We start from the raw sequence: 24968 nt of genomic DNA, 5'->3' as shown, positions 1-24968 counted from the left end.
CTCCTGCAGTTAGAGGCGCTCTTTCTGAGACCTGTGACAGGTGAAAGCCACTCCCGGATGCCGTCCATCAGCAGGGCCCATAGAGTCAACATAAATGTTTCGATGTGCTTTTCTCAGGGGTTCTGTGCGGCCTGTGTCCCTACATCCCATCTCTCTGCCCTCAGGACCCTCTGCCCTGCCCCCCCTCCACACACAGGCAGCCAGGCTCACTGCCACTGGTGTTTCAGGAACTGTTTTCCTGCCCAAACTCCCTGAGGAGATGGGCAGGCAGGTGTAGCTGGAGACCCGGTGGGATACGTACCCTTTCTCCGTCGTCTCCTGGAGGTCCTGGCGGGCCAGAGGGGCCAGGGTCACCCTAGGAAGCAACCAGGGTCAGTGTTAGCCACTCAGAGCAGGTCATGCACGGCTGTCTTGAGTCCCCCATTTTGTCCAGCTTGGAGACTGAAAATCCCAACCCTTCTGCAGACTTTCCTGGAGTCAGAGAAGACCCTTTGGGAGATGGCGCATGCTGACAGGACTGGGCTCGTGGCTGGGTGTAGGGACTCTCACCCAAGGAACTCGGTCACCTGGAGGCAGGTTGCCCAGACTGGGCACCCAGCAGGGCTGGGCGGAAGCCTCAGACGTGGGGCGCCCCAGGACCCTGGGATGGGGTCTGAGCTACACCCTGCTGACTTCTCTGCATGAAGTTGGGGCATAACCCCAGCCCAGCACTGCCCCCAAGAAAGGGCCCCCGCCCCAGACTGTGAGCGCCGTGAGGGATGGCACCGGTCTACCTCACACCCCTGCGTCTTCAGGCACGCACACAGTCGGTGCTCAATACTTGCTCGTCAGTCAATCAAAGGGACTGGCCCTGACCTGGAGACTGCCTTTGCTCCAGCTCTCACATGATTGCCCTAGAATGTGTGGGAAGCTGCTGCAGCTAAATTGCAAAAACCATTTCTCGAAGCTTCACGGAACATGATAGACAGACCTCACTGACCAAATCAACAAATGTGTGCATGTGAGTATACACGTGTGTACGCACGTGTGCATGCACATGTGTGTGTGAATGTGCATGTACACACATGCACAGGTGCCTGCACATCCAGAAGGTGCCAAAACATAAAAGCAGCATCATCTACTTCAAAGACAACAGGGAGAGAACATCCAATGAGCTGCAAAGAGCCATCACATGGAGATCACCTCGAACACCATGAGAAAACCAGGGCAGGCGGCCGACTGCGCCACCACACACCCTCCTCAACAGGAGCAGCCACTCAGGACCATCCCAGCCTCCCAGAATCACCACTCAAGCGGTGCGAAGCATGCTCAGCAGCTCCTGAAACGGTAGCCATTTGGATTTCCGAAGGTGTGGGAGGCCCCATGAAACAGACAGAGGATTTCCCAAAGGAGCGGCTCACTCCTCACCCTTCATGCCCCCCGAGAGAGTGCACCCGCTGGCCCCTCCATCATGAGCTGCAGGGAAGAAACCTGCTTCCTTTGGCCTGATCTTCCACCAACAGAGACATCAGGCTGGCGTTCGTTCCCACTCCCCGACCGCTTTGGAACGGAGGGGACCTGACCCCACACAGGAAACCTAAGGCTGTCTGGAAGGGCCTCCCGAGAAACCCCTGTGGTGCCCGAATCCCTCAGAGAGGGGACACTTACCCTGTGGCCCTTCTCTCCCGGCAACCCAGCCAGGCCGTCGAAGCCGCGGTCACCCTGTGAGGACAGAGAGCTGCTCAGAGACCAGCCTGCACACGGCAGGGCTGCCCTTCTCTGAGCCATGGTTCCTGCAGCGTCCATGTCTCCGGGGCCCCTGAACCCCCACATGGTGATCACCGGCCCACCCCTCACCGCACATCAGGTCCACCATGCTGGGTCCATACTCTCGGCCTCTTTTCCCCCAAACACCAATACAAGCTATATACAGAGAGGTGACCTTTGACGCAGAGCCTCGGTGGGACTGAGACCCGTGGTATTTCGGTGCCCACTGTATTGTTGGCATGTGCGTGTTTGCTGTCTGCCTGTCTTGCTCATCACTACGCTCTCAGGGCCAAGTGCAGCCCGGCACACGGTACATATTCAACCTCATCTGGCGGAGGGACGAGCGCTGGCTGTCTCTCAGGCATCCTGCTCCCGGGCCAGCCCTCCTTCTGCCACCCCAGCCTCTGCCTCCTGGGGCCCAGGACGGAGCCCTGACTCGGGGATGTAGCAGACCATGTGGGGTGAAGTTGAGGGTAGGCTAGTTCCGCTTTCAATCCTTCTGTTGTTGGAAGGAGCCCACAGTCTACTGAGAGGACTCATGAAGACTCTCTTCTCCTTCGGGCCCCAGGCCACTGAGGAGCAGGGCCTCTCATCAGCTCAGGACTCATGGGGAGCACCCGAAAGTTCACCCATGCCGGTTATTCAGTGAACAGCTGTAGAGGACACCTGGCCCACTTTTGGGGGGGCCCACTCTCCAGTCCCCCTTCCAGATAACAGCTGCTGTCCCCATCATGGTCTCCTCGTTAGAGAAGGTCAACGTTTGCTCTGGCGACTTGTATGGCCTTGGACAAACTCCCCCAGAGCTGAGAAGGAAAGGTGGACCAAGAACGGGGAGCCGAGGGGAGGCCACAGTGAACCTCGGCGGCCGGGAGGCAAGAGGGCTCTGCCGATTTTGTTCCTGCACACACCTGAGCTCCCGCACGCACCCAACTGCAACGTCTATCCCACAATGCCGAGGAGCCCCAACACCCCAAATCTGGATAAGACTTCCTGCCCCATGGACTTACGACAACTTCACGGCCACACATTCTCCAGGTTGGCCCCGGTGTGTGTGATCTTGACGTCCGCACATGGATGAGCAATCTTCATAGCTGGGGTTCCAACCCCCCACTCACCACTCACTTGAAAGGAGCAAGTTTGCCCCCTATGCAAATTAGCTGCAATTGTCGTGCTTGCTCATGAAACTCACCCCACCAACCCATCTTCATGTCAACACGCCAGAGAGACCGATACAAACAGAACCTTCCTCACCCCCAAGGTCCCACTCCCACATGGGTGTAAATGTCACAAGTCATTACTGTCATGCGCCACATAATGATGTTTCAGTCAGTGATGGACCACACACACGACAGCGGTCCCGTAAGATTAGTACCACAAGCCCAGGTGTGTAAGAGGCTGTACCATCCAGGCTTATGTAAAAACACTCTGTGATGTTTGCACAATGACGAAATCGCCTAATGACCCATTTCTCAGAATGTACCCCCATCGTTAAGTGACACATGACTGTCCTTGTCATCATGACCATAGTCATCATATAACCAGAATGTTGGCGGCATCATCAACATGACAACAGCAATAATGGTGATCACGGCACCAGGACACCGGGAGGCGGTGAATAGCAGCCTACCTTGGGGCCAGTTTGTCCAGGCATCCCTCTTGCTCCGTCACTCCCAGCCCGCCCCTGAAACAGAGGAAGGCACATTGTCAGGACAAAGGAGTGGCCAGTTTACCAAGAACTCTGAGCAGTGGCTTCTTGTGAAACCACGTGGAGAGTCCACAGTCCTGTGCGGTCAGGCTGGTCCAGGGGACCCAGACCCTGTGTGCTGGGGCTGCTGTCCACCTCATACATGCTTCTAGTCTTTCCAAGCCTCGCCATCTGCTAATGAACTGCTAATAAGGATTATGCCACCTGCCCCTCAGTGTTTGGAGATGGTAGCCTCGTGTGGCGGATGTGACTGCCTTGGAGGAGAGAAATTAAGGAGCTGTGCCAGCTTGTGGGACTGTTAGCTTCGGACTCAGGAGAGAGCACGCCCCTGAAACCACACACAGCACGTTCCCTGTCCACCATCTGGAAGTCAAGTTAAAGACCAGGGAGCCACAGGGCAAGAGGGAGCAATCAGCCAGTTAGTCCAACTGATGAGAATGAAACAGAGGCCCAGAGCAGTGGCTCGTCTCACTAAGGCCACACAGCCACCCTGAGGCACAGTCTGGACAAGACACTCCACCCTTGCAGGCCACTCCCACGCCTAATATGTCCAGCTAGGGAAACTGCCAAGGACAAGCCCATGTCCCCAGCTGATGCCATGGGGTTGAAGGACAGGGCCCAGACTGACTGGGGCCCACTGTCAAGGCCCCAGGATCACCAGAGGAGAGCCCCGCCAGGCTCGGCCACCCGAACAGACGCAGGGACTCGGCGAGACGTCCACTCGCTAAGGAGGAACGTCAGCCAGCCGAGTATAAAGGGCTGGCCCAGACCAACAGCTTTGTCTTCTCTATGTCGCGTGTGCGCCTGGCCAAATGAGGCCATGACCCAGTGACTCACCGACAAGCAGAGGCAACATGGGGAGAGCAGCAGCTTTTGGTCTCAAAGTACAACAAAGACTATGAGGACAGCACCAGAGAAGCGCAGGGAAGAAAGAAGAGGGGGCTCCAAACAGACCACAGGAGATGATCTGTGCCCCCCAGGTTAAGGGTCACGAGGAGCTGCTGGGGAAGAAAAGTCACCTCAGAAAAGGCGCCCAAGCGGAGGGACCAATGAGAGCCTCTCCTCAGATTCCCAAACACTTTCAGAAATCAAGGGAAATTCGTCGGAAAAGTTCACACGATGTCACAGCATGACATGCCCAGCAAAACGTCCGCACGCTTCTATGACACAATGATGGGCTCCTTGCAGCCTGCTCGACAAAGAACTAGAGGTACAGACGTGCAGACCACTGCAAGCCTCCCCCCCAGCTCTGGGCCCCTCTCCCGCCACCTCTTCTACTCCAGGGGATCTTTGGGGAAAATGTCCTTCCTTAAAACACAGGCGTTGTCATGGCCCTGATGCCACTGAACTCTGCGATTAGTCACCTTACAAACCACTCCGCAAACCTTTCTCTTCTCAGTTTTTACCTTATCCTGACTGAGAAACCATTTCTGGAGAAACTTGACAATAAGTGTCCACGGAGATGCATAAAAAAACAACGAAATAAAAGTCTTTCCAAATCGGATCCGAGATCAACCACTTGTCGACCAAGAATCACCAGATTCCAGTGTTGGTGGCCATTTAGAATCATCTCGCCCAACCCCCATCTGTGTCCAGATCTGTTCCACAGACATGTGGACCCGAGGCCTTGATGGGCCCACACGAGACAGCCGCACGTGCCTGGCTGGCCCTGCCGCCTCCCCCCCAGCTGCAGCTAACACCCAGGGCCAGAGGATCCAGAACCACCAAGCAATCGCTCGTTTTTGCCTTGTCTATTCTGAAACTAGAGCAGGAGCTGGTCGCCTAAGTGGACAACGTTCCTGGAGGTTCACTCCTAAGCAAACACAACACGAGACCAAATTCTTTCTTCACTCACTCAAAACGTGCACTGGTTGAACAGACCCACTTGTTAGAGCGTGATGTGGGTTCATTCCGGTTTCCCCAGCTTGTCTGGGTGGCGTTCATTAATTTATATTAGTTTACAAACACAGGCCCTCTCGCAGGAGCCTTGGTTGCACGGAAACAAAGTAGTTCCATCCACTGTTTGGGAATTACACCCCAAGCCAAGAGTCCAGGTGGCTAGGAGAACAGAGCAGCGGGCCGGCCATTTCCCCCAAACTGAGGCCATTTCTGGAAAAGTGAGGCTGCCCCCAAAGACGTGAGGCCCATTGATAACTCTGTCTTCTCAAACACTTACTCCCAAAGGGCCTGGGAAATTGCCTTAATGAACAACGTTTGTTAAACAAAATCAACATGCTGAGGACAGAGGCCCCTGGCAGAGGCAGCTGAGCTGTCTCTGCCCTGGGACACAGCACCCACCTGGGCAGCTGGCTTGCCTCACTGCCCGGGGGAAGGGGACCCAGCCTCGGAGAAAGACGCGCCCTTGGGAGGGGGAGAAGAGAAGGGAGCAAAGGGGCTTTCTGCAGCCCGCTCATCATGAGGGGGCAAACCCACTGCAGATTCAGGCCCTTTGGTGACCCACCTGCCATCCATCACTGAGCCGCAAAATACTCACCCTTCTTCCGGGCTTTCCCGCCGGGCCAGGTGGGCCCTGCACACCACGGGGACCCTGTCCGGGATCAGAGGGCAAAGGGTCAGTGGCGTTGTCTGTGTTTTTCAGAGGCAAAAGCAAAGCCTTATCCCCGTGCTTATCAACCCGCCCGTGGCTTGCCGTCCCAGCTGCCAAACGGTGGGCAGCACCCGGACAGCGCACAGTTTCTGCCGCCCCGAGTCGGGGCCCAGAACAGGACAGCCAGCTTGTCCTGCCGCAGGCATCAGAGTGACCTCTGTTCCGCTGCCAGCTGTGCATAAAGCGACAGTTCCCACTAACTTCCTTGGGGAAATGCCGCATTTGGGCACCGCCGGGCAGGCAGTCATGACCTCCAGCGCACACAAGACGCCCCTTCAAAGAGCAAGGTGAGTGCGACGTACCTGAGGCCCCATGTCTCCTGGCTCGCCCTTCAAGCCTCCGCTCCCGGGGGGGCCCTAGGAAGACACGGTCTGGGTTAAAGATGCTCAGCACAGGAAGGTTGCAGGGGGTGGACAGCCCCAGGGGCAGGGCTGAGCTCTCTGCCCGGTCAGTGGAGCCCAGCCTGCCCACCCCGGACAAACCCGAGGGACAAGCGGTAACTTTTCAGCTGCACGGATGTCTTCCTAGTTTTGAACGAACTTCTGGACAGTGAGGGCACAAGCCACAAAGCTCACGACCATGTTTGCTTCTCTCTCTAGGATGAATATGATCTCAGGGCGATGTGTGTACATCCTCTGGGCCCATGCAAGGCCCAGATGCGGGGACCAGCCCTGAGCCAGCGCCGATGTGGAAGGCACTGAACGCAGACCAAGTGGCTGAGCCCACTCCCTTCCAGGGAACGGGTGTGGGGGCACGGGATGTTTGCATCCTCCGTCTCCTTGCACTCTGTAAGCACCGCTCGCTCTCCCTGGAGATCCCACTTGCCCGCCCTGAGAGTGCCCGGTACACACCGCACATGGGGCTGGTGCGGGGGAGCCTGGGCATCCTAGGGCCACCCCCACACTGAAGCGGCCTGACTTTGGAGACATGACTGTAAAGAATGATGATGCCAGAAAGAAAGAGGGTCGGAGCCCCGGGGCATGAGGCAAAATCACACAGCCAACCCCCTGGCCACCACAGGCCCCCCTCCTGCCCAGGCCCCCATCCCCGATGAGATGCCAGAGATGTAAATGGTGGTGGATGACACCTTAAAGTGTGTCCTCTCTGGGGTGAGCTTGGAGCCTAGAGGGCAGAGGGTGACGGGCTTTGGGGGCCACCTGCTCCCCACCACGCTCCCTCTGGCCAACGACTTACCATGGGGCCGGGTCTCCCCGTAAGACCCATCGGGCCAGCTGGCCCCCTCAATGCCAACTGCAAGAGAAAACAGGACACAGTGAGAAACGCTTGGCTGACTGGTCCTGACGGGCGAGATGAGGCCAGGTGGGAAGGGACCGACGTGAGAGGCGAGGACAGGAGCCTCTGGAGGAGGAGTCAGATCGAGCCAAGACCCAGCCAACCACAGACGGCACGGAGCAGGAGGAGGTGAAGCCAGGTGGGGGCCCACTCTCCAGCCCCCTGAGGACCTTCCCCGAGCCCGCGCCCGCACCTGCCCTCAGCCCTTCACCCTCGGCAGCTGGAAATGCCGCCTCCTTTTCTGGGCCTGGACGGGGAGTACTTTGTATGTGGGCACTCATGCTGAAGAACATTTTACTTCCCACAGGAGGAAACTCCAGCATCCGCCGGGGGCTCGGGAGCTATCTGGGGGCCCTCCTAGGGTGAACGAAGCAAGCCCCAGAAGAGGCAGCTGTCAGAGCAACAGCCACACGGACCCCACACGACACCTGCCCACCTATACGGCCCCTGGCTCTCTGTCCCCCGGGCCCCACCTGGAGGACAGGAGGCCCCCACTTGCCGCAGCTCAGTTCAACCTGCTTTCTTCAAGAACCTCAGTTCTGCCCCCGTTGTATGACTCCACTTCCCCCGCACAATGCCATTTAAATTTTGGAAGATTTTTTTGCCTTATAAAATCTTCTTATAAGCCCATCACCCACTTGGCTTCAATTAAAATGCACACAGATTAAAAGGCCAGCCAGGCAGGCCGGGTCAATAAATCCAGAGGCAGGTAATGGAGTTTGATACGCACTGTATTGCATCACGCGGGCCATTTGTCCCATTGCAACAGCTCGACACTTAAACGTCCTGCAATTAGCCGTGCATGCTGATCACTAACATCTACTCTGCTGCGCCAGGGCCGCATAAATATTGCTAAACAAGGGGTTCCCTAGCAGCTCCTTGCGATGCCCTATTAAGGGCGTGCCACTGAAGGATCACCCTCCTCACTCTGCCGGTGGTGATGGCTCTTATCACGGGCAATCAGCAATCTGGAGCCTCATCAATTAAAAACGCAATTCGCTAATCAGCTAATCTGCCAAGAGCAGAGAGCTAGGGAGGCAAACGCTCCTCGGGGTCCCCGGGTGAGCAAGGGGCTCTGGGGCCCACAGGCTCTCTCTCTGAGGTGTGCAGCTCGGCCAGACCCCATCATAGGGACCACTCCCCTGGGCCTGCTGCAGAATGGTGGGCTCTGACCCCTCCCCGCCCCCCGGGGCCCAGGCGCCACTCACCCGGGCCTGCTGCAGAATGGCTTGAGCTTGGGACTCCTGGGCTGAGACCATGGGGCCTTTGGAGCCCGCATCGCCGCCCCCTCCGAAGCGGAACTGTGGGTATAAGATAAGGGTCACCAAGGGTGCACCAACATGGGTGCCCCCGCTGGACCCCAGGGCCAAGGTGGCACCCATCAGCCTCTTTGGTGGCAGCAGAGCCTCGGAGGGTCTGGTTGGGCAGCTTCTAGCCCCAGAGTCCCTCTCTGCACACACCACCCTACTCTGCCGGCTCAGAGCTGCCCCAGCCACACCTGCCAATTTCAGCCATGGGCCTCCTGGGGATCCTCCCTCTGTTCAGAAAGCCCTTTCCAGCACCTGCAGCAACTCACCCTGAGACCCCATGGCCCCTATTTATTGCAAGGAAAATACAAAGGCCCAATGCCAATGCCTGCCCTGAGGAGGCCTCGCAGGGATGCTCCTGGTCCATGCAGGGTCTCCCTGAGCTGTGCAAAGCCTCCCGGGTATCAGAGGCAGGCAGTGGGGGCTCACGGGAAAACTGACATCAGCCAGAAGACTGACGTCCAGACCAGCACTCCACTTAGTCGCCCTCCCAGGCCTGGGCTCCCTGTGAAGGAGATGGCCCCGTGACATTCACCTATAAGGTCACGGGCAGGTCAGGTCTAAGGAGGGACCAGCTGGCAGCATGCCCACTCTGGGGTGCGAGTGGTGATGGTGGGTGTTTGACAACGGAGGCAAAAGCCACACAGCTTTCCTTCAGAGAGCCAGAACTCGATTCCCTCTCAGATGGGCCAGCCCTGGATGCCGGTGGACAGATGGAGACCTTGACCACACTGTCCACTCTGCTGCGTCTGTGGAATATCCCTGAAGAAGCCTATTTCTACGGGACGGCTGGCCCAAGTTGGGGCAAGTCTGTGGCCAGGAGATTGCCCCCCTTGGAAATACCCCAGGGCCCCACTTCCCATCATGTTTTGAGCCCACCCACCCCCACAACCTCGGACACTCACAGGCAGCATGAGCATGGTTCCAGGAGGGCCGGGTAGCCCATCAGCACCCGGAAGGCCTGGGCGTCCAGGGGGACCCTGTGAACAGATGAGCCAAGAGAGCTGGGTCAGAGTGCACAAGCACAGAGCTGGGCTGTGGCGGGATGAGGGGGTCGGGAAATACACTGGACAGGCACAGAACAATGCAAGACCCTGTGGCATGGACTGTTCCAGAACCCAAGCCCAGAGAAGGGATGGGCGTCGCTGGGGCTGAGGATGAGGAAAGGCTCCTGGGGGAAAGGGATGAGGAAGGAGCTGGATCCAGAGGAATTCAGAGCGACGGGAAGGCAGGGGATCGCAATCCTGAAGGGCAGAGGTGAGTCTCCAGGAGGCGGGCAGGGGTGGAGTCAGGGCTGCCACCATCCCAGGAGCGGCCCTTTGAGTCTCCAGCCAAGCAGGCGGGGCAGCCCGGAGGAGGCCCCCACTGGCCACTCAGAGGCCCACTCCCCTTGCGCCGTCAGTGAGATGCCACTCCCCATCCGCCCCCCAGTTGCGCACACAGCTGCTCAGACAGACGGGTCCAAGTGCCCGCTTGCTTGCACAGACATGAGGGACCCGAGTAAGCAGGAGGACAATCCACGGGAACACAGCTCCTCTCGAGCAATTTCTAGAACCTGTTTGTACAGAGATGATGCTACACCCTCCACAAATTCTGCTCATCTGGTCCCTAAAGCAGGTCCCAGACAGACATCCCTCGACAGATTCCCTGGAGTGACTCTGGCCAGCTTCAGGACCATATGCGTGTAAAACTAGTGACACAGTTTATTTTCAAAACCTGTTTTACCACTCGGCTTGTTCCCTAATTCAGGCAGACCCCCAGCCAGCTTGCGGCGGACGAGGCTTGTCCAGTGCATAGATGGAAGTTCTCCGTCCTCGAGACTCCAAGGAGCCACACTGCAGTGTCACTGACGGCTGCCGGCTCGTCTTCTGCACCGGCAGCAGGCACACTCCAGCGAGCCAGCCAACGCCACCGCAGCTCGATGCTTGCAGCGCGGAAACACGAGACGGATTCTGATTCCCGGCCAAGAAGACCAAGAACCTGGTGGTTTTCCTGGCACTTATCCAGAAGGGTGTGGAGCCGTCTGGGCCTGAACTAACACTTGCCTGTCTTTTCTTCGGTAGTTACAGTAGCCTCTCCTTATCCGAGGTTTCAGTTATCTTGGAAGATAAAAACTTGTTTAGAAGAGAAAAATCCAGAACATGCTTTGCTGCCCAGGTTTCCTCTTGGGATCCAATGCCAAGAGCTGCTCAGCGCTGAGTTTCCTGCCTCAGAGTGGATCCCAAATCCAACGGTGACTTAAAACCTAGGGTCCATGTCTCCCAGGGACAGACGCGTCCACGTGGTGTCCACGTGGTGTCCGTGCATGTGTCTGGCGCTGGAAGTCAGGGCAGCCCCTCATCCGCTGTTCCATCCTCAGAGAGCCTCATCTCAGCATCCCTCCTCTTGCTCCTTCCAAGGCACAGAGGTGAGAATTCAGCCTCGGGGGCTGTGAGCGCAGTTTCACCCTCGCAAGGGGGCACTTCCTCTCAACTGCAGCCAGAACGATTCTAAGAGCGTGACAGCAGATGAACAACAAAAACCTGGAAACCCTGGAAGAAAGGGACGGTTTGGAGGAGAAAAGTCACCCCCATGGGTCCTTCCGATGTTTCAAAATTTGTCCTGAGTCCTGCATCGCCGCTCAGCTGAACCCGCATTTCCTGCAGTTTGATGAAACTGTCAGCAAACCTTTGCCAAGCACCCAGGTGTGTAACAGAAAGACCGTCCCCTGGGCTGGAAGATGGGGCTCCCTCAAAGCCGCCGCCCCACTTTTCAGGACGTTGAACTCGGGCTAATGATGTGGCTGGTTCTCTGTTACTCAGCCTGCGTCAGACTCCGAGGGACGCTCCAGCAGTCCGGTGGGGAGGTCGCGAGGACCTCACTCCACTCCAGCCTTCGGGTTAGAGGTCAAGCAAGAAATGCTGCCTGGCCTTCATGCATTTTTCTGTATTACTTGATCAGCTGGTCCCCGAATCAGTGGGGGCCAATTAACTTGGTAAAATAGAAATGTTTAAGGCACAGCAGGCAGAGCGGGACTGTCACACCCAGACCAGGTGGAGAAGGGGGGCTCCCACCTCACACTGAGGAGTCACTGCTATTTAATGAGGGGTTTGTCCGAGGCCGCCCTGGCGTCATTCTGGCCCGGAGATGAAGGGCAGTGCTCGGACCCTGGGCAAAGCGGCCATCGGCTGCGGCGGCGGCTTCAGACCAGAAGCTGAACCCACGAGCCCTTGGCTCAGCATCAGGTGAGAGGCACCGGGCCCACCTCCAGGCCGAGACATGGGCTGAAGCAGTAAGCAGAAGCCTGAGCCATTTCTCATACTAAAGACAGCGGGGTGTGGGGGACCCCGAAGACCAGAGGAGGCTTTACGCTGAGATATTTTACCCTATGCTCTTATAAAGACCCAGAAAAGGAGAGAGCGTGGCATGAATCCCTCTAGAGCCTCAACATGCAGTGGTTTTTCCGTTTTAGCTCAGCTCCCGTGCAATTACAGCTCCAGAGTGGCCAGCAAAGCTCTTAGTGGTCACTTCTCGCTGCAGATCTGAAAACCGGGCTCAGCGGCTGCGCCTGCGGCTGGCGCCAGAGCCTCGAATGAAGCTGCCAACATTTGCCCACGCACCCCACCCGACCCGCCCACCTCGGCCAGCCCTGGAGCAGACGGGAGTCCGCGCTGCCCTCACTGAGGTTTTCCAAGCCGTGGATGGCGGACACACGGGCGGGGGGCACTGAGGCCTGTGTCTATGTTCAGCCCTGTCCCCGCTCTCAAGAGGAGCCTCGCCCCGTGTGCCCCTAATACGAAAGAGGGTCCTTCTGACTTCCAGGGGGCTCAAGAGATGAAGAAGAGGCCCAGACTCAAGCTTTGACGTCTCACAGAGACGGACGATCGAGTCATGGAGAGAACGAGGTTCCATCAGACTCAGAGAAGGGTTGCGTCACCGCGGCTTGTCGCCGGGACATCACAGAGACACCCAGCTGTGTGCAGCCTATGAACAGCCTTGTGTCGGGGGGTTGAATGGCGGCCCCATAAAGGACAGGATCTGAATTCTCAGCAGCTCTCAGATGGAGAGAAGGGACCGCACGCCCTGCCCCTGGGAGGAGGGGAGACAGAAAAACCAGTGAACCCTGCGCTGCGGCCTGCGTGACCGTCACTCACAGCAGCCTTTCTCGAAGCGTTCCTCCAGGCCGGGCAGCAGGAGACAAGCACCGGCGGACTCTACCTCTTGGTCAAGTCGCCAGGGACCTGGCCTGTGTCTGCTCCCTTGGCCCTGGGCGTAATCCAGCCAGCCAGGAGGGAAAGTGGTGACATGGCGGGGCATGGTTCCCAGGCGGATCCTGGGGAAACAACATCGGCACCTACGGACCATGCTTTCTAGAGTGTGGGCTAGGAACCGCTGTTCTTCAGGTCATGGCTTCCAAGCCTTTGAAAGCACAGAAAATGCACTCACACGAGATCCCAGGGATGTCCAGCCCTGGAAACACAAGGAGGCCCCACCAAAGGGGAGGACGGCTGGTGGAACAGGCCGGGCAGGTCATTCCTGCGGGCCGCGTGGGCACCCAGCAGCCACTGGCGGGTGTGGGCCTCCCCTGCTGCTCCCGCCCAGAGGGTATTAAGTGCATCAGTTCTGCAGGGAGGGAGGCACCCCTGTAGGAAAGGGCCTCCACATGGCCGTGAAGCATCTTGGAAGGAAACCTGCATACTGAACCCCTGAGGCTTCCAGGAGCACCCAGGCCTTAATGGGGGGGGGGACCTTCCTCCTCAGCCGTTCACAGACCCAACAGCACCGAGGATTGCTTTAACAGAAAATAGTTAAGTCTGTCACAAATGGAAAGACTGTGCACAACCTACCCCGAGGGTCACAGGTCATGGAGGCCAGCCCACCCCAGCTGGAACCCCTGGGAGTCCATTAGAAGGGAAATAAGCTTCTTTCTAACAGAAAACTTTAAAGTGTCAGGAGTTTCTTAGCCACAGCGCCCCCTAAAATGCAGCCGGATCCACTGTGACTTCAGGTGGCATTCACAGAGCTGCCCGGAGACAGAGGAACGCCGGAAGCAGGCAGCTCTCAGACAGGTGCGTGGGGAAGGGCAGGGATTCACGCAAAGACGCTCTGGCCACACACCCTTCCTGAGTACCAGCTCTGGGCCACACACCCTGCTGGACATGGGGGTGCCAGTGACAGCACAGAGCAGCTCCCTGGCTTCCAGGTGTTTCCATCGAGGCCAGCGGGTACAGGTCTCAGGCCCCGGCAGCCCTGGGAGTCCACGGAAGGCAGGCGGGCCCCAATCTTTAACGGTGCACCCCACCGGCTCCCCCACCAGCTCCTCCACCTGCTCAGCGTAGCCCCGGGCAGGGCTCTGCGGGGCAGGTGACGCTCAGCACCCGGTCTCTGCCGCTATCCAATCACCGGGAACGTTCACAGACGTTGATGGTGAATTGAGAACGCACAGCCCCGGGGATTTCAGACCCACTGAGTCTGTCGACAATATCCCAGGAAGGCCCAAAGAGCCAGGAATCCACGAAAATGCACCAGCAAGAGGCACAGATGCCAGACCTCACAGAATCGATGCTGGAGAGGGGCTCTGGAAGACCACCAGCCCTGGGTGGCTCAGGCAGCTCCCTCGGGACGCCCAGCTCTCTCCTGTCTTTGGTTTTCCTCTGAGCCTCAGTGAAAGAAGCGGGAGAGGAGATCAATCCCAGCTCTGCTCCGTCTCCCTTTAACGAGTCCCCTCGCCCACCCTGGGCCTGCCCATCTGTCAACTCCGGGGCTCAGGTCCTTCCCAACTCTGACACTGTCCCAGAGCAAGAAAGCATTTGAGGAGCGAGCAGCCAAGAGGTGGCACAGAACACAGGTCCAAGGAGGCCAGCCGGAAAAGTGGGCAGCCTGGGGCACGAGAGCAGGAGACGGAAGCGGCCACAGGGTCTGGTCCAGCAGAAGCATGGGGCTGGCTGGGCTGGAGTGGGCGGTCAGGGCAGGAGTTAGAACGTCTGCCCCAACGTGATGCCTGTGGGCACAGGGTCAGGCTCACAGCCACCTGCCCGCAGCTGCCCTGGGCATGCCCACTGCATCCACGGCACAGGGAGGGGGATGCGAGGAGAAGCGCAGGTGTGGGGAACTTCAAGGAACTCACCGTCCAGTTAGGAAAAAGGGCTCAAAGAAAGGAAGGTTAGACAACAAGACGGAATCAGGAATTAGTCATGGGAAGGACGGCAGAGTCCCAGGATGGTGGGGCTGGGGCAGGAGGAGGGCAGGATCCTTCCAGGTCACCCAGTGAAAAGCTCTCACGTACAATGAGGCCGAGCAGGTGAAGAGGCTCAGAACATGCCACCCCAAAACACGCCACTTTGGCAGAAGGATTATTTTGAGCTGAAGGCAACTGAGAAGCAACAGATGGAGGGCAAGTTCTCTGCCCTCCCCTTCTCTGCCTAAAAGCGGGGCACGCGCTTCCCCTTGTGACGGTGGCATGAATTCTCCACCACCCCTACCTGGATCAGGAGGCAGAGAGCGACCCTACTCAGTGGAGCCAGAGAGCCAGCACTGAGAAGACTGTGTGTACACAGACCTTACTGCAATAACCCTTATCCTCCATTAGTTTCCCCCATATGCTTTCTAGTTACTTCTCCACGATTTATTGCCCTTCGTTAAAATGGTACAGAATCTAACTGCTTCTCTGGGTTTTCACTTCTTTTCTGGGAAGCCCCTGTATATGTAAAATTAAAAATATTAACAAATTCTATGCCTTTTCTCCTGTCAATCTGTCTTTTGCCAATTTAATTCACAGGCCCCAAATGCTAAGCCTAAGAGGGTGGAAGAAAAGTTTTTCCTTCCCTACACAGGGATTCTGAGGCCACCCTACTGGCAGGTGGCAGTGCAGGCTCCTGACTCTGCATCCAGGGTCCTTTCACAGCTCATTGGCAGATGCCCAGGAGATCTGGGCACTGAGGGGATGCTGAGATGTGAGCGGGGTCAACTTCCTAGACAAGGCTGGCTTAAGCAGGGCCCAGAAGGGTGGGGAGTGCTCAGCTCCTACAGTCAGCCCCCCTCCCCCAGGGGGAGGACTTGATTTCTCTGCTGACCCCATCCCCGGTCCCTCTGCTCCTGGACCCTGGCTTGAACTGAAGAGACACCAGTTGCTTAAACCAATGACCATCCACTGTCAGGAGCCTTGGCTCCTCCAGCAGAGCCGCTGGGTCAGGCTGCAGGGCACACCCCGCACTGGCCCTGAGCCAGGCTCAGCCTGAAGGCAGGGACCAGGTAGAGAAGTGTCCCTCTGGTTTGTAAATATTTAGACCCTCAGTGCTGGACCAGTCCTAGTACTGTGGGCACTCAGTGACTATCTGTGTGATGGGTGGACAGACGAATGGACAGATGGACACTCGGAGCAACCCTGAGGCTGACAGAGGTCAGTTGATATCCGTGCACACTGAGAACAACGTCCTATCCTACATCCAAGAGAGTAAACAACGTCTGATCTGCCATGGGGTCCTCTCTCGGTGACGTCTGGACTCAGTCAATCTCGTGGGTCCATCTGATGACAGCTCTGTGGGGGGATGTGGCCCTCGCCCCATCTCACACAGATCTTCAGGAAAAGGGCCTCCGGAGCGAGCTGGGTCAGAGATGGCAGCCCGCTGCAGAGCTTTGCTGGTCCTGGGGTGAGGGGAGAACAGTGGCCCCCCACCCACTTGTCTAGAATTTCAACTGTGGCAGAGAGGGGGGAGCGGCGTGCTGCCAAGACAGGGCAGTGTGGGAAGCCCAAGCCTTCCAGGGGCCGCCGGGTCCCCTGGCCGCCTACTCTGAGCCCCCAAAGCCACCAGCCCTAGAGAAACACCGTAATGGAGAAGATGATCTGACTGCTCTCTGAGGTCATCCAGCCACGAGGAACGAGGACAGCCTTCCTTCTCCCACTGCTGACCCACGCTGTTCAGTCTGAAAGGTCACCCTCCACACACCTGCTCTGTCTGCGGGCATCCGGCCACATGGCCCTGAGCACCGCTCCAAAGCCCCCAGTGCCTGACAGACAAGACCCCCACGGACTCCCCACTGCGCTGCCTCGGAAGCAGACCCCAGCCACCTTTCCACAGGACCCCACCCAGCGGGCACCCATCCACCCACCCAAAAACTGCAAGGTCTGTATCTGCTCTGGGCAGTGTGCCAGGCCCCGGGGATAAACGTCCACTGAGACACACACACGCTCTAGTTTTTCTCATCTACAACCTAGCCATCCGATTACTAGCTCTTAACCTGGCTGTGCTCACATCAACATTCATTCCAGCAGCAGGAAAAATGAAAAGAAAGAAAAAGAAAAAAGCCAAGCCATTCAAGAACCCACAGGCTGCAATGCCCCAAAGCCCCACTAGGTGTCAGGACACAATTGCAGGGTGCCGGGTGCAGCCCTCCTGGATCCTGCAGCAACCCAGGGCATGTCTCCTTGACCAGGGCAACCTCAGGACGCAACCCATTGACCAGGGCAACCCCGGGACTTGTCCCTTTGACCAGGGCAACCCCAGGACGTGTCCCTTTCACCATGACAACCCAGGACGCGTCCCATTGACCAGGGCAACCCCGGGACGTGTCCCTTTCACCAGGACAACCCCAGGACGCATCCCTTTGGCCAGGGCAACCCCAGGACATGTCCCTTTCACCATGACAACCCAGGACGCGTCCCATTGACCAGGGCAACCCCGGGACGTGTCCCTTTCACCAGGACAACCCCAGGACGCATCCCTTTGGCCAGGGCAACCCTGGGACGTGTCCCTTTCACCAGGACAACCCAGGACGCGTCCCATTGACCAGGGCAACCCCGGGACGCATCCCTTTGGCCAGGGCAACCCCGGGACACATCCCTTTGACCAAAGCATTTCCAGGATGCATCCCATTGACTAAGGCAACCCCGGGACACGTCCCATTGACTAGGGCAACCCCAAGATATGTCCCTTTGACCCAGAGCAAACTCTCCAATGTCTGTTGCTCGACTTCCAACAAGCAAGGTGGAGGGAGGGGGAGTCAAGGCCAAGGCAGTCCTCCTCCTGAGGAGGGACTAACACAGGTTCTGTGTGATGCACGGACAGCACGGAGCTCTGCAGCCTGCAGCTGTTGTTACATCAATGCCGGGCCGCAGGGCGCCACTGTGAGGGGCCACTGCAGTCTCTGGGGGACTCATAGGCCCCAGCCAGGTCTTACTCTTGCAGGCACCTCCTGCCCTAGCTCAGGGCCGGTGACAGTCGACCTCCCTAAATCTGTGAAGAGACTGGATGCAGTCGGGGGAGGTATGAGATGGAATGGGGTCAGGAGCAATCTGGAGAAGGAAGTCACTGTGCCAGCTGTCATCTGTACACGGGAGGACAACGCCGGTCACAGAGCAGAGAGGATGCACGGACAAGCCACAGAGTGTGGGATCCCAGGGAGCGAGTCACCCCTTACCCTTTCTCCAGGGTCACCCACTTGGCCAGTGGGACCTGTTGTTCCTGGAGGTCCTGGGAGACCCTAGAATTGAAAATAAAATCAGGACAGAGTTCAGAACTGCAGCCATAGGGCAATACCCCATTCCCACCTAGCCAGGGGAGGGAGGAGGTGGGGCCGGGGAAGTGCTGGGCCCCGGGGTATCTGCAAAAGGTGGTGAGCGCCCCCTCTTTTGCAACCAGGAACTGTAAGGAGCGTCACTGAACCCCCACCCCGAGCACGTCCCACACGTCATGGGAAAATAAAACGTGACACTCACCGCAGGTCCTTCTGGGCCTGGCGGCCCCTCGAGGAGCATACCCTGGAAGAGAAAGAAGAGAGCATCTGAGACTCAAGACTTCATCCTTCCCGAGACCCCAGCAGGGATCCCAGGCCCCGCCAGGCCCAGGCGGTGAGGACAGTTGCCCAGGTGGGTAGACCAGAGGCCGCAGACTGGGCCTCGGATGAGCGCCTATGTCCTGGCAGAGGTCCCGAGCAGCAGTCCCTGTGATGGGGGGCTGTGGCAGGGCCACGGTGACTGTCCTCCGAGCATTTCCAGGCTCAGCGACAAGGCTTGGACAGCAACCCGCAGGCTCCCCTCCAGAGCAGCTTCAAGACAAGTGCCCCACAGTGCCCACACCCAGAGGCAAGAGGGACACCCAGAGCTCCTGGCCCCACCTGCGGTCTCTCCTCCCCCAACACCTGCCTGGGGGAGGAGTGGGTCCCGGGATGAGGGCCAGTCAAGGTGGAGGGACGGCTGCCCAGGGAACGAGGGGGACAGGAGGAAAGAGGCACCACAAGCCGAAGCCTGAGAAGCGTCGGGCCCGACTCTGCTCAGACAGGTCACATTGAGCCTCCAGCCCGTCTCCCTCCAGGTGGGAAACGCTTCCCCTCCACCCTGCTCCTCCAGCCCCTCGACTCGCCGGGCCAAGGCCTGCCCTGCCTCTGGTCCCCTGAGGCCTCGCTGTCTTTACCCTAAATGGGATGAGGCTTCCGGCCCCTCTGTCAGCCTGGGCCCCAGCGAGGTGATGTGGACAGCCAAGGGAGGCAGGGGCTTCTGGTCTCTGCCAGACAGAGCTCCCTGGCCTGGGGTGCTCCCCACTCTCAGCACAGCCCCTTCCCAGCACAGGACTGTTCTCGCCACTTCTGTGCAATCAACGCAGGGTCAGGCCCACTTCAGGGGTGTCGGAGGCAGCCACAACCTCCCGGGGGAGGAAGGGTCTTCCACTCCCTGCAGGGGTTTGTGGGTTGAGAAGGCAGCAGGGACAGTATCTGGGGGCCCTGGGGCCAGGTAGGCTCTGTCCGGCCCTGCTGGGCAGGTTTCAGCCACACGCGGGGCCAGTGGACACAGTGACGCCCTCCTCCCTGTTAATTCCGTGACTGCTGGGATGGGGGTGAGGGGCTGGATGTCCTTGGTCCCTGGGTGGACCTCCTGTCTCCAACGCCCAGACCCAAGAAAGCACGGATCACTTCTCTCTAGGGACGATCAAGGCCACAGCGCCCTGGACTTTTCTTCGAAAGTGAACTGTCCTCTTGTGAAAGCTGGAATTGCTTCCTAGGAGCAAGAGGACGTGCCCAGAAGACACGCAGATCAGCACAGGTGTCGGGCATCAGGCTGGGGGAGTCACCCGCTCAGGGGGCTGCAAAGCCCCTCCAACTGCCCTCGGCCTTCCCACCAGGGCTCCCCAGTCACTGTGAAGATGTACGCTGTGTTTACACAGATGTGCACTCAGAGAAATATTTGGACGTGAGACCTACCCAGAGTTCATCCCAGCAGCTTCCCAAATCCTAGCTTTCCCGTTTTGTTCTCCGACAAAGACAGCCGAGGGGGCTCAGCACTGAGCTGGGATTAAGGGAGAGGCCACTGGCCACTGCAAGGCCTGGGGGATGGCAGCTGTCTTCCCAGACACACCAACTGTTGTTCTCGGGGAGCTGGGGCGATGCCAGGCGGGGATCTCACGGGAGGGCCAACCCGGATCATTCCAGGTCAGCATGGGAAGGAAGCTGGAAACAGCTGGATGAGCCAGCCCAGCGGAAGGGAGGCCTGGACGTTCCCAGGCAAAGCCATCGCCGGGAAGGCGCCCATGGCCACCACCCACTATGACAGCTGAGAGCAGGGGCGTTCCTGCAGAGTGCTAGCCCCGTTCCATACCCCACCGGGTACAGACGCCAGTCTCGAAATCGAGCCGGGCAGAGGAACTGCAAGGAGAGCTCTCAGCCTTCACTGAACGCAAGACAGTTCTTAGGGGAGGTCCATCCATCTGCTAAATAGCACGTTCAAAACACAGTTTTTAAACCACAGGTGTGACCTTGCACCTCTGACAGACATTCCCCAGGCAACAGAAACCACTGAATCTGGGGACTTCCCGGTCCCTGAGGTCCCAGGGCCGCCGGGAGCACCTGGAGGCTGATAAACTGAATCCTCTCGGCTGAGTGGATTCCTGTCCTTTTAAGGAGCCTCTGATGTTGCTGACGGATTACAGAGGGTGCCGGACCCGAGTGGGAAACAGCCGGCCGTGGCCCTGGTAAGGATGGAGAGGAGGAGCTGGTTCCAAGAGCTCAACTGACAGCGAGTGACATCTCCCCAGAGGGAGGTCGCTGGGGTAGGTTGGGGGACAGGAGAAACAGCCACCCAACTTCCACGGGGCCAGGACACCCGCGCGGTCAGCAGTTAGACCCATGGCGGCCGTCTCCCAGGACTCAGCCATCTGTTTATGGGAAGCTAAGACTTTGAGGACAGCTGGTAACGCTCCAGGTTGAGACATTTCAACTGTTTACATAATGTCTCCAGCGGGGCTGGTCAAGGGCCCCCCGACACTCCGAATGGGCTGGGGCTGGATGGGAGTGAGCACCAGGGCCAGAACGGGGAGGGGGGGCGGCGGAATACTTCCCTAACTGCATCCCCATGGCTCACTTTCCCCCAACGAAGACGAGGCGGGTTTTCTGGAGACAGGCTCTCCGTGCTGGACTGTGTCTTTTTCCTCAGTCCTCAGCCCTCCCCTCGGGCCCACCCTGAGCAGTGGAAACTGGGCAGTGGGGCACCCCAAGTAATACCCACACCCCAACTCCACCCCGTAGCCGGGACACCGTAGCTCTGGTCACAGGGTCAGCTCAGTCTGGGGGACGTGAGTGAACAGGAAGCTTATCTGGACAGAGGCACCAGCCTAGCCCCTCCCAGACTGAGGGGATGGCATCGGGACTCCACAGAGCCTGGACACCCACCTGCCCCACTTTCTTCCCAGGCAAGACGCCCCTTTCATGGAAGTGATGGGGACACCATGGACGACACCCCAAGTCAGCGGCTGGAAAAATGTCACAGTCAGACCTGACACCCTGCGAGCTGGGCACGGCTCGGACCACAGAGACGCGACACAGGTGGTTTGCCTTCTGCAAATGCCCCAGTGCACCGACTGGAGCAAGTCCCGGCCACAGCCTCGTGCTGTTGGGACGGCCCCACCCGAGCTGCCGGCTGCACCTCGCTGCCCCCATGGGTGGCCCTTCTCCCTGTTTCTGGACTTGCTGTGGGGACTTCTCATGTTCCAGAGTAAGGGGCCACCTGGCATTAGCACCCCCTTCAGCACCCTTGTACCCACCATCCTCCACTCTCAGACAAGCCTTGTCTTCCCTGGACCCGCCGAGAGGACTGGGAAGGGGGTGTTCCCAGCCTGAGGAAAGGACACGTGCATCCAGTGGCCACGGCCCAGTGGGAGCCAACAGGTCACACCCCTGGGACAGGCCTGGAGGGAGAGCACAGAGCCACACAAGCCTTTGCAGTCATCTAGATGCTTCCACGGGCCGGGGATGAGGGCCAAGCTGGGAGAGCTCTGCTGAACCTCTGCCCCCTGGGAGTTCCACCCCAGAGATGGGACACGTCTTCTCTGCCTGGGACCCTGGGCTTCAGGTCTCCCCATGGAGCCAAGCGCTTCCCACGTGCCACCCGTCGGGGTTCCAAGAACCTTCCCAGCTCCCCTGGCGGATGGAGATCCCTGCAATTCTCCATCCCCGGAACCCCGAGAGCAGGAGGCGCTGGGAGCCCCAGGACCATGTCCTGAGTCAGCTGCAGGAACGGAGCCCTGGCAGCAGAAGCCACAGCCGGCCTCAGCTTGTGTCCGGCTGCGGTGCGGGACACCGGCCTCCTCCCTTCAGCACTTGGGCAACGTGGCAGAGGGGGCCCTTGGCAGCCAGGCCCTCCTCTTGTGGCCAGAGCCACTCCCTGGCCCACACCGCAGTGCCCACCACATGTGGCTACAGCAGCCTCGCCCTGCCCAGCCGATTGCCTGGCACCTCGCCCACCAGGGGGTCAGGGCCCTGACCTCAGCAGCTCTCAGGCCACGGGGTGGACCCTGGTGCTACCTGCCAGGCACAGCTCCCTGGGGCAGAGGACGCTGCAGCCCAGAGTGGGGCCCACCCACACCCACGGACCCACGAGAGGCAGCCTCCTCCTTGTGGCCTGCACTTTACAACAGGCTCAAGTCGTACCTATTGGGCTCACCCGTGACCCTGTTACCGAGCATCGTCGAGTTTTACCCCAATGGCGCTTCAGCGTGGGGCTGTTTGACTAAACTCCCCTGACTTGGTTTTCTAAGCGCATCCATGTTTCACCTGTTTCAGAAACTTGCTCCACACGGCTGCACAGCGGCCACGGAGAGCAGAGTCAGTTAACCATCCCGACTCCAGATCCGTAGCACCCGTTGGCAACATGTGCTCGCCAGCCCCCTCCGACCCCTCCAGAGGGACTCTGCCCCCTTTTCAGAGTTCCCAGTCTCCTTTTTATCAGGGTAAAATCAACAGGCAAAGCAACGCTCAGATTTAAGTGTCCAGGGCAAAGAGTTTGGGCCAATTCGTGCCACACAGCCACCACCTCCATAACGTCTAAGAACATTCCCCCAGCCTCAGGGCTTTTCCAAAGTCTCAGCAATAAGCAGCGAGTGGAGTCCACAAAGTCACATGGCTCTTCACAGTGGCCCCGGGGCACAGAGGGACAGGGGTCCCACAGGTGTGGCCACATCCCCTGGGCTGCAACCCCCACCCCGGCCAGTCTCAGAGAGAGAATGAGGAAAGGTCCTTACTGGTTCGATGATAGCGGGCTCTCCTTTCTGACCTTTCTCGCCCCGTGGGCCTCCAATCTGGGGATCGTCAAACACAGATGGACAAAGAATGAGAGGGAGAGAAGCAAACAGAAGGTCTGAGTCACCCTGCTTACTCAGCGGGGGCTGCTCACAGCCAGGCCCCCCCTCCCCAGGCCCAGAGAGGGAGGTGAGCAAGATGGCTGCCACGTTGCCATTGGGCCCCAGGAGAGCTGCGCCACCCTCCAGCGACCCTGGAAGGAGCCCCACTGAGCCTGCACCCTCCCAGCCACTCACCCCTTCGTAGATGGTGTCCTGGTTTGCAGGCATGCCCGGCCCGATCTCCGACGGGGAGACGGTGGGGTCGTAGTAAGGGTCGTAGTAGTTCTCGTCCAGGTTCTTGATGGTTTCCTCGGTGAACTCACCCTCCAGGTCATCTCTCCCTTCCTCTGGAGGCGGAGCTGGCTGAGAGGGAGGGGCAGCAGGCGTCACTGGAGGACGCCAGGCAACTGGACACAGACGTCCCTCCCTTCTCGGGCTCCAGGCCGAACAACCTCGGGTCTCCAGGGACAGTGGCCTCCTGGAGCCTGGAGCCTAACTTGCTGGTAAGGGTCCTGGGGCCACTGGTGGCCTCTGTACACATCTTCCTCCTCTCACATTGAGGAAACTGTCACCCCAAACCTTCCAAGGCCGCATGGCAAACTAGGGCTACACAGGGACCGGCACACCACACCAGGCTGCACCGTGCACCTGGGGACGTCAGTGCCATCAGGGGCTCCACCCTGGGAGTGACGTGTCCCTAACGCCTCCCCAGCTGACAGAGGGGTTTGGACCCATTTGAACCCAGCGTGTCTGCTCTGTGGCCCTCAAGACTTCAGCATCACGTAGGCTATTTTTAAGTATTCACTCCGTGCAATGGGCTGTGCTAAACTGCTCCCTAGTCTGCACACTTGGCCACAGCCCCAAGAGGCGGATGTCATTAGCGCCATGCCATAAGGAGAACACTGAGATGGAGAGGCAGACTCCACCTTCCAGGGAACTGGCGGAGAGTTAAGGCAGGTGAGCCTGGCGGGAAGGCCCGTGGTGGGGCCCAGGGCTCCCCACCTCACCTCTCCTTCGCCTGCTCAGATCCCCAGTTCATGTACCTGTCCAGCCTGACCCCTCCTGGCCACACATAGGGACACTGTCTGCAAACATGCATGTCCTCATCCGTCTCCAACGGAACCCTAAGAGCTCTCGGTCTCGGCGGGGGGGGTGCTTACTCTACTCATTTTGCAGATGAAAAACTGACAACCCTGAGGTCGACTCGGCAGGACGGGGCTTCCAAAATGGCCCAGCATCCCTGCGGAGCATGTCAACAGCCCAGCGGCAAAGGCCCCAAGGGCCAGGGTGTGGTGGGCCGGGGTGCAGGGGAGCCACCCCAGGATCCCCAAGGCAAGAAGCAGAGAAGGAGAGCCTAGGGGACCCTCCGGCCCCTCCCCAGGCCAAGCCCATGGGAAGGGAGGCAATTACGTTGGAGCCGTTGGAGGTGCTGACGGTGCTGGTGGGAACCTCGGCCCTGGCCCTGGGTTCGGGCAGCTGGTCGGGGTTCTCGTCAGGGTTCTCCAGGCCCTCGCCGTAGTTGAGGTCCTCGTAAGGGGGCGGCGTGTAGTAGTCCTCGCTGGGCACATAGTCATAGTCCTCTATGCCCACGTCATCCTCCTTCCCAGGCCCCTCGCTGGCGTCGGTCACCGGAGCGGCTTCCGTGGGGGGCAGTGTCAGCTCCTGAGAGCCAGGCAGAGAGAGGCGGTGAGGGAGCGGGTAGCAGGGCTCGGCTTTGCTCTGCGGCT

General features: G+C 58.9%; 1 protein-coding gene across 5 annotated transcripts in view; it reads right to left on the bottom strand.

Annotated features, from left to right (window-relative positions):
• The window catches only part of COL5A1 (collagen type V alpha 1 chain), a 170388-nt gene that overhangs the window by 73581 nt on the left and 71839 nt on the right, over window positions 1-24968 (bottom strand). For all 5 annotated transcript variants that reach the window (XR_011533551.1, XM_070596216.1, XM_070596214.1 and 2 more), the window contains exons 7-19: window positions 24652-24903; window positions 23437-23604; window positions 23143-23199; window positions 18354-18395; window positions 18056-18118; window positions 9565-9639; window positions 8561-8653; window positions 7254-7310; window positions 6362-6415; window positions 5946-5999; window positions 3374-3427; window positions 1648-1701; window positions 302-355 (exon numbers count right to left, since the gene is read on the bottom strand). Coding sequence is in view for 4 of the 5 variants with exons in the window: in XM_070596216.1 (XP_070452317.1) it covers window positions 302-355; window positions 1648-1701; window positions 3374-3427; window positions 5946-5999; window positions 6362-6415; window positions 7254-7310; window positions 8561-8653; window positions 9565-9639; window positions 18056-18118; window positions 18354-18395; window positions 23143-23199; window positions 23437-23604; window positions 24652-24903 (1077 nt within the window). In the remaining variant the exon portion in view is untranslated. The remainder of the gene's footprint in view (window positions 1-301; window positions 356-1647; window positions 1702-3373; window positions 3428-5945; window positions 6000-6361; window positions 6416-7253; window positions 7311-8560; window positions 8654-9564; window positions 9640-18055; window positions 18119-18353; window positions 18396-23142; window positions 23200-23436; window positions 23605-24651; window positions 24904-24968) is intronic.

This window comes from Equus przewalskii, chromosome 26, assembly GCF_037783145.1.
Source record: "Equus przewalskii isolate Varuska chromosome 26, EquPr2, whole genome shotgun sequence".
In the NCBI taxonomy this organism is placed as follows: domain Eukaryota; kingdom Metazoa; phylum Chordata; class Mammalia; order Perissodactyla; family Equidae; genus Equus; species Equus przewalskii.
This window is presented reverse-complemented; position numbering and strand designations above follow the sequence as displayed.